This window comes from Opisthocomus hoazin, chromosome 14 (genome assembly GCF_030867145.1).
Source record: "Opisthocomus hoazin isolate bOpiHoa1 chromosome 14, bOpiHoa1.hap1, whole genome shotgun sequence".
NCBI lineage: Eukaryota > Metazoa > Chordata > Aves > Opisthocomiformes > Opisthocomidae > Opisthocomus > Opisthocomus hoazin.
Window position 1 is genome coordinate 23,336,032 of NC_134427.1, and position 8,187 is coordinate 23,344,218.

An 8,187-nucleotide genomic window follows, 5' to 3' on the forward strand; every position below is an offset into this window, starting at 1 on the left:
CTTTCTTGAACTGGGGAGCCCAGCACTGGACACAGCACTGCAGATGGGGCCTCACCAGAGCAGTGTAGAGGGGAAGGAGAACCTCCCTCGCCCTGCTGCCCACACTCCTCCTGATGCACCCCAGTTGATGCATCATTGAAAAATAATTGAACACCCCGCCATGCTCCTCTTGACGCCCGCCCAGCCTGGTGGCCCAGAATCCCGTGGCTTGGAGTAACCAAGCTCTGCAGAGACCCTCCCCGCTCGGTGCGCGCTCCCTCCCCGTCCCAGCCCCAGATCTTCCGCCTCTCCGCTGTCCCACCACGGCCGAGCCTCAGCGGAGGCTGCAGCCCGTCGGGGCTCTGCTGCTCCTAGGATGGAGCAGAAGTCCATCAACAACCCCAGCTGCCCAAAACAGCGAACGGATCCGTCCCCGCCAGCTCGGAGCATCCCTCACCCCACGTCCCCTCGCACCCAGGGCACCGGCGGAGCTGGCGCGGGACAACCTGGCAGACCTTGGGGACATCCAGGACCACCGGGATCGGTCCCATGGGCTTAGCCCGGTGCCCGCCAGCGCGATGGGCCCCGCTCGCCTTCTCCCTCTGCCCCGCGCCGGGTGTGTGCCGGCCCTTGGCAGCCCCTGGCCGCCGGCCAGCCAGCCATTTCCTGGTAATCTTATAGCTGCGGCAGATGAACTGAAAATGCATTTCCTGCCACCGCGCTGTAAAATTTTTATTAATGTAAGGAGAGAACGCAGCGCTGGCTCGCGCCGGCCGGGGCCGCGGCGGGGCGGAGGGCAGCAGGGGCCGGGGGCTGCGGGGATGGCAGCGGTGCCCCGGCGATGCTGCGGGAAGGTGGAGGTACGGGGAAACTGAGGCACGGGCAAGGGAAGTGCCTTGCTGGGAGGTAAAACCGGGCAGCGGTCCCCCCGCTGCCACCCCAGGGCAAAGAACCACCACGGGTGGGTTTTGTGAGGAGGGCTCAGCCCACTCTGAGTGGTCCCTCCAGCCGCTGAGCTGTGTGCTGAAACAGCACCGGCGAGGCTGCGGGTCCTTCTCCCTCTCTGTCCTCTCCCAGCGGCACCCATCTCCGTGAGGATCCCGGCCGGCAAAGGCAGCGTGGAGGGGATGGAGGAGCCGGCATGCCCTGGCAGATGGGCACGGCGGCAGGAGGCATCTCCTCCACCTCCTGCCTGTTCTCCTGGCCTGGGCTGACCCCTTCCCAGGGAACGACCCAGTTAAAATCCCCCATTAAGAAGCTCCCATGTAAGGAACAGCCCATAGCGACCAGTAAGCAGCGACCCCCGGCCGCTGAGCTCGCCCAGGGAGGGAGCAGAAATCCTTGCTAGGGGGGAGCAAGGTGCTGGAGCGTGTCTTCTTGGCTTGCTTTCGGTCGCTGTGCCCACGTACGCCCCGCAGCCCCCAAGGGCTTTGCATAGGACCCGCGGGGCCAGCACAGCTGCGCAGCCCCTCCGCAGCCCCCTCCCCACGCACTCCCTGTCCCGGCAGCCCACCCGGCCCCCCGTGAGACCCCTGTGGCCAGGGGGAGCCAGCAGCCCCGGGGCTGGAGCCCGTTTCCCACTCGGAGCCGGCTCCCTGCGCCAGGGCAGAGCTAAATTGGAGACACACACACAATGACCTCTTGTGGAATGTAGTATGAATATTTGATAGCTCTAATGTAATCGTAGCCAATCGATAAAGGCAGGAATATCTCGCTCCCTCCCCGCGCTCTCACTCTGCCCTGTCCCTTCCTCTCTTTTCCTCTCTCTCCCTCGCTCTCTCTTTCATTAATGCATTCTCCACTTTACATTATTTATCAACTTCCTTCCTTTTTTTTATTTAGAAAAAATAAATTAAATAACAGTGGTTATCCGGAGGCTCGGACCCTCCTGCCTAAGCGCTTCTGGACCGGGCAAAAATTTTGCCGACCTTCTCTCAGCTCCTTGCCTTCCTCTGCTGAGAGGGAGAGGCTCTGCCCCACGGCCGCAATCCCCAGACACCCCCTCCCTCGCTGCCCCCCAACACAGCCCCTCTCCCACCTCCCCGCGGGTGCCCGCTCTGGTGTGACCCCCTAGACACGTCCACCCATCGCACACGGCACGGCGGAAGATGCCCGAAGCCTGTCAGCAAACCCCCGACACGCAGGCAACGCCTCGGGGTCAAGGGGCTCCAGGTGGGGCCAGGAGGGTGGGTGGGCTGCTCCCACCCCCAGCCCGGCGGAGGAGCTCCCAGCGAAGCCGGGAGGTGGTGGTCAGACCCGTGGTGAGCTGATGCTCAGCTCCAACGTCTCGCAAACGCAGCTCATCCGTCCCTCACTGCGGTTCCCAGCATCGTCCAAAATAGGCTTCAGGGCTCCACTGGAGAGAGGGGGGTGACGCCAGCGTCCCCCAGCTGCCCGCACCCCCCCAAAAACCACCTCTCGGCACTGGCTGGAGCTGCAGATCCCAGCCACCGGCACTCGGCGCAGTGGGTCCCGCAGCCGGGAGGAACGGGGGGCTGAGCACGCAACAAGGAGGGGTCTCCCCGCACACCGGCACCAATGCGGGGTGAACTCCAGCCCCACACCCCCACTCCTCGACACCCACAGAGCTGGGGACAGCGAGCAGCACAGAAGCTTCAAGGCCCTTAACGGGCTGGGAATGGTGAGGAGGAGGCTGAAGCTCCCTGTATGGGGCTGGGCTCTCCCTCAGCGACTTCCAGGGCTTCCCAGAGTGGCCAGCTATGTCCTGGTCAGCCAGGGATGCTCCCCAGGGATGCTGCGGCTCCATGCTGCCCTGCCGGGGTGGGCTGAGCACGGGGGCTTGCCTGCACGGGGACAACCCCACTGTCTGTGCCAAGCGCCCTGACACCAAGACCCCCCCAGGGCCACTTCTTAGGACAAAGAGATCCAGGGCTGGAGAGTCGCGTTCCTCGGCTCCGAGCCGGACCCGAGGGGCCGTGGAAAGGCTGGGGCAGGGCCAGGCTCAGCCGCAGGCAGTGGGAAAGCTGGGACGGGTGGGGAGAGGGGCTGTGCAGCGGCCAAAGCGGTGGCCCCGGGGTGACGGGTATCCCTGGGGTGGTGGGGGGAATGCAAGGGATCGGGCACAGCGACGATGGTGGGGAGCTGGTGCAGGAGCCGTGCGGCAGACCTGGGGACGTGGGTCCAACCCTCAGCTTGGACACACGGAGCACTCAGCTCCCGGATTTACACCCACCCCACCCTCTCCCGCTCACCCCCAGGGGAGGCCGAGCTTCTCCCTCCCCAGATGCCTGCTCTGGGGCAGGAAGAGCACCCACCCCCAGCACAGGAGGGGAACCCCGTGCTGTCTGAAGGCTCACCCGTCCCCTGTCTTCACCAGCAAGGTGCAGGTGCTGCCCCATCCCCGCACCGGCCCCCGGGGTGTCTGTCTCTCCAGGGACACCCCGTTTTCCCGGGGCGGGGGACAATGTCAGGCTGAAGGTTTTCTTACAGGGGCAATGCGAGGCTGAAGGTTTTATTATTTTCCACGAGTGGAGGGCGTGAGAGCAGCCCGGGAGAGGACCTGCCGCTCCACAACAAAGGCCCAGGTGATCAAGTTCAAAGGAAGGGCTTGTCTTTGCCATCCCTTGGTCAAGCTCCCTTTGACCTCCTTGGGCAACTCCTCCCTCTCTGGAGGACATCACCAAGCGCACGTTGGTAGAAATCGGGAAGTTAAGTCAGTTCACGGTTCCTGACCCCGTTTACCACTTCTCCTAGGTGCAATGGCTTCTTCTTCATCTGCAGTCATTTGGGAAGGATCCCTCCTGCTCCCACGCTACGGGAGATGTGGAAGACCCCCCGGGCATGGCCAGGGGAGGAGGTTGGCTGCTGCTCTCCAAGGCGCCACGATCCGAAGCATCTTCGCCGGGGTCATCACACAGCAGGCTGGAAAGTGGCCTTGACAAAATCAGGGGCTCCTCAGGGAAAGAATGTCCAGATCCACCTGGTCTGTCTGGAGAGAGCAAAGGACGGTTCATCCCCAGAGCGGGGAGGGCTGAGGGTTTCCTCTTTCCCCACTGAAGGTTTCTAGAAGGGTCCCGTGGAGGAGCTGCATTTCCCCACCACTGGATCTCAGAACCCGAGCTGCTCAGGGCACTGGGGAGGAAGAGCTGCCCAGGGCTCCCAAAATAACCGAGGCAGCGCTGGCGGGGACCGGAGGGACCGTGACGGCTCTCCCCATCACCCTCGCGCCCAGCTTGCAGCTCTGCCATCACGCGTGTCACCGCCGCCCGGCCCCAGAAGGCTTCCCTGACGGCTGGGTTTTGCTGAACCAGGAAAATCGATAGCGGCTGTCTGCTGGTGGGCAGACCGGGGCGGGGGGACCAGACGGAGGAGAGGCAGGGGCCGAGGCGAGGGGGGGAGGCAGAGAAGGAGCAGCGAGACCCCAGGGGCTCGGGGAAAGGCAGCAGAGCCGCGTGGGAGGAGAAGGTTTGGATGGAGGAGACCTGCAAGGATTTGTCTCCCATCCCCAGGGGGTCTGGAGGATTCACCCTGCTGATGCAGCCCCCTCCTCCCAGCCCCCCCGGCAGAGGAACCGAGAGAGACGCTGCTTTAATGCGAATCACTTATTGACCCTGCAGAGCCGAGGGCGGACGAAGATTGAAAGGAGGAAGCGTAGGGAAAGAGCTCCAATTAGCAGCATCGAAGCTACACATTATCCCCTGAAACGAGTGCCCGGGCCGGCGGGCAGCCAGCCAGCACTGGGGCTGCTGCGCCGCACAGGGCCGGGGTGACCCGGCCTCGCACAGAGCCCGGGGACCCCCCAGAGCATCCCCAGGGAAGCCCCCCCCGTGCCCAAGGCCCTTCTCCGCAGGGAGAGGCTGCACGGCTGGCGGCGGCCGCTTTGGCAAAGGCGCAGGCGCGGGAGAAGGGACCCGGAGCTGGGAGCGTGCCGAGCGGCTGCCGGGACCGTGGAAGGGGCAGGTGACACCGTGCCGAAGGAGAGACCTTCACCCTCGGCCACGTGCGCTCTCCTCCCTGGACCCAGACACCCACGGTGGGGGTCTGCGCTGTTCGAGAGATTCCCTCTCAGCTTCCTCTAAGTATCTGCAAGGGTGGGGGTCAGGAGGACGGGGCCAGACTCTTTCCAGTGGTGCCCAGCGACAGGACAAGGGGCAACGGGCACAAACTGAAGCAGAGGAAGCTCCAGCTGAACACGGGGAAGAACTTCTTCCCTCTGAGGGTGACGGAGCCCTGGCCCAGGCTGCCCAGGGGGGTTGTGGAGTCTCCTTCTCTGGAGATATTCCAGCCCCGCCTGGCCGCGGTGCTGTGCAGCCTGCTCTGGGTGACCCTGCTTGGGCAGGGGGTTGGGCTGGGTGACCCACAGAGGGCCCTGCCAACCCCGACCATGCTGGGATTCTGTGATTCTGTGAACCACGGGTCCCAGCCGTGCCATGGGTCAGGGGCTGAGAAGACGACACCAGGGCAGGGTGGAGGGAACCTGGATTCCAGGGAGATGCTCTCCTCGCAGACGTCCCACCAAGAGCGGGCCGGGAGCTGGTGACCGAGGCGCTGCCCGTCCGAGAGGAGCGGAGCGAGTGAAGGCAGCTGGCAGCACGTGGCCCCCAGGCCACGCTGATCGGAGAGAAGCCGTGACGTGAGGCCGGGGGGAGCAGGGTCCCGGCCTTTCCCAGGCTCTGCCGTGCTCTGCGCTCCGGTTCCCTGCCAGTTTATCGGCCACTGGAGCGCGACCAAGGGAACGTCGGCCAGGAGAGAATAAACAAACATCCGAGTTTGGGCTTCCTTCCTTCCTTCGAATCACCAAAGGAAAAAAAAACAAAAGAGAGAGAGGGAATTACATTAAATTACAAAAAAAACCCCCTTGAAACAAGTCAAATAAACAAGCACTTGTGTTTCCATGGGGACGTGATGCATTCTTGGGAGAGGGAGCGTGGCCTCGGGGAGAAGCAACACCGGAGCAGCGAAGCCAGGGGCACCACAAGCAGCCCCACGGGCAGCCGGGCGCTGTGCCCGGAGGGACCCTCGGCTCCGACAGCCCCCGGCTCGAGCGCGGCGCCGGCGGCCGCACACCGCGTCGGGATCCGAGCCGCAGCGGGGGCTTTGCTTCGGGTTTCAGCTCACTGCCTTAACGCAGCTGCACACTCCAGGTTCTCCTGATGGGCTTTGTGCCCTCAGCCCTCCTGAAATCACCGACCAGCACCGCTGTAAGGGGCAGGCACTCAGAGGTGACTGCAGTCCTAGTAGGTGCCATGGAAGGGCAGAGTTCGAGGAGCGGGCGCTGCCACGGGAGGGGGATCACCCCCAGACCCCTGCCAGCAGCCCTGGATCCCGCAGGCACCCGGGCGAGTCCCTGCTCGGCTCAGGGGCTGCGGGCGCCGGGGCACGGCGGGAGCGGGACCGGGGCTGCCTGCCAGGACCAGGGTGCGCGGGACAAGGACCAAGGGACAGGTGACGGGCACTGCCCGAGCGCGAGGAGCACGGGGCCAGCCGTCACCCACGCAGCCGCTGCCTCCTCCGGGGAGCCGGCACCGAGGCACGCTCGCACCCCGGCAGCCGGGGAAGGGCCCGCGACAAATTCTCATGGAGGCCGAGATGCCTGCGCCGTGAGCTCACCCAGCAACGAGGCTGTTCATCCCCCCTGGGAGCCGCACCGAGATTTTGGGCAGCAGCAGCTCCCCTGCCCGCTCCAGGCACCACCTCACCCCCTCCTGACAAACTCTCAGAAAGTAGCAGGCTGCTCGGTGATGCCACCGCGTCCCCCTGCCGCGAAGGCAACAGCAGTAGGCGCCCGCTCTGCCTCCTGCCAGACCAGCACACCCAGCAGCACGACGGCACAGCAACTGGAAGGACTCAAAAAGCCTCGATTTTGGAAAAACGGGCATGGAAATCACGGCACAGCACAGACCCCGCACCGGGGCGGTTTGTCTACCCAGACACAGCACCCTGGAGCTCAGCACGACAGAATCCCAGCATGGTGGGGGTTGGCAGGGACCTCTGGGGGTCACCCAGCCCAACCCCCTGCCCAAGCAGGGTCACCCACAGCAGGCTGCACAGCACCGCGGCCAGGCGGGGCTGGAATATCTCCAGAGAAGGAGACTCCACAGCCTCCCTGGGCAGCCTGGGCCAGGGCTCCGTCACCCTCAGAGGGAAGAAGTTCTTCCTCGGGTTCAGCTGGAGCTTTCTCTGCTTCAGTTTGTGCCCGTTGCCCCTTGTCCTGTCGCTGGGCACTGCTAGGGATGCGCCCGACGTGTGGGGCAGTGGCAGGGCTGGGCTGCTTTGGGAGGGCCGGCCACCCCCACAGCCCGTCCCCAGCCAACGGGGGACACCCCGGGACCCCCTCCAGACCAGGCAGCGACCCCAGCGACCTGCGGTGGGGGACAGGGCCTGGCGGGCTCCTCCTCAGCCCCGTCCGTGGTCCTCCGGCAGCACCCCGCAGCCTCCCCCCCCTGCTCGGGGCAGGGGGACCCGCGGGGCTGCCCGGGAGGAGCCCCGGGGCACCATTAGGGCCTGCGACGCCCTCCCAGGCCCCCCAGCCTCCCCCCCAGGTGGGGCTGCGGTGCCTTTAGATGAAAATCAGCATTTTATACCTCAAAATGGTCGCGTCTGCACCCCCCCCGCGGCAGCTCCCGAAGGCCCGGCCCGGCCCCGCGGCCTGCCACGCCTCGTCCGGCCCCGGGCGCAGGCCGCAGCCGGGCCGAGGGAAGCGGCGGGGGGCAGAGCCGCTTCCCCCAGCCAGGCCCCGGCCCCGGCCCCGGCCCCGGCCCCGGCCCCGGTCCCAGCCCTGCAGCCACCGGCAATACGGCGGCGGCCTGTCCCTGCCCCAGCGCACTGCGCATGCGTCACCCCTCACACACAACCCCGCGACGCTCTACGCTGCGTGCGCGCCTCTCTATGGTCTCCCGCCGGGCCGCTCTATGGTTAAAGACGTGAAGGGCCTCGTCGCGCTCCCGCTCCTCGCTCGCCCGGCACGGCTCCCGGCTCCAGCGACAGCCTCTCTGCCCTGAGACACTTCGCCGCTCCCGCCGCCTCCACGCTCTCAGCACACCGAGGTCTCTATGGTCTGCGTGTGCGGCGCTCTATCCGCCCGCCCAGGTCTCTATGGTGCGCGCGGCGCTCTGCACGCCGGCCTCCCAGCTCGTTACAGCCGGCGGGGCCGCGCTTGGCGGTGCGCGGCGCTCTCTATGGCGGGCGGCGCTCTAGCCGAGCCCGCCCGCGCTCGGTGGTGTGGCCCCGCCCCGGGGCGGCCCGCGG

The 8,187-nt window shown here is 66.0% G+C and overlaps 1 protein-coding gene across 3 annotated transcripts; it reads right to left on the reverse strand.

The window, feature by feature from the left end:
- Positions 1 to 3,435: 3,435 nt before the first annotated feature.
- On the reverse strand, positions 3,436 to 8,131 carry LOC142363158 (uncharacterized). Of its 3 annotated transcripts, none has more exons than XM_075435905.1 (2): positions 7,791 to 8,131; positions 3,436 to 5,726 (listed from the first exon to the last, which is right to left on the reverse strand). In XM_075435905.1, the coding sequence occupies exon 2, from the start codon at positions 4,440 to 4,442 to the stop codon at positions 3,711 to 3,713; it is 732 nt and encodes a 243-aa protein (XP_075292020.1). In that variant the 5' UTR covers positions 4,443 to 5,726; positions 7,791 to 8,131; the 3' UTR covers positions 3,436 to 3,710. The 3 variants fall into 3 exon arrangements, with proteins under 3 accessions (XP_075292020.1, XP_075292018.1, XP_075292017.1); XM_075435903.1 differs by having other exon boundaries at positions 3,436 to 5,722; positions 7,524 to 7,810; XM_075435902.1 differs by having other exon boundaries at positions 7,524 to 7,810.
- Between the last annotated feature and the right edge of the window lie 56 nt (positions 8,132 to 8,187).

Coding starts and splice junctions, on each gene's coding strand:
- LOC142363158 (XM_075435905.1), bottom strand. CDS start 4,442: ATGGGAGACAAATCCTTGCAGGTCTCCTCCATCCAAACCTTCTCCTCC.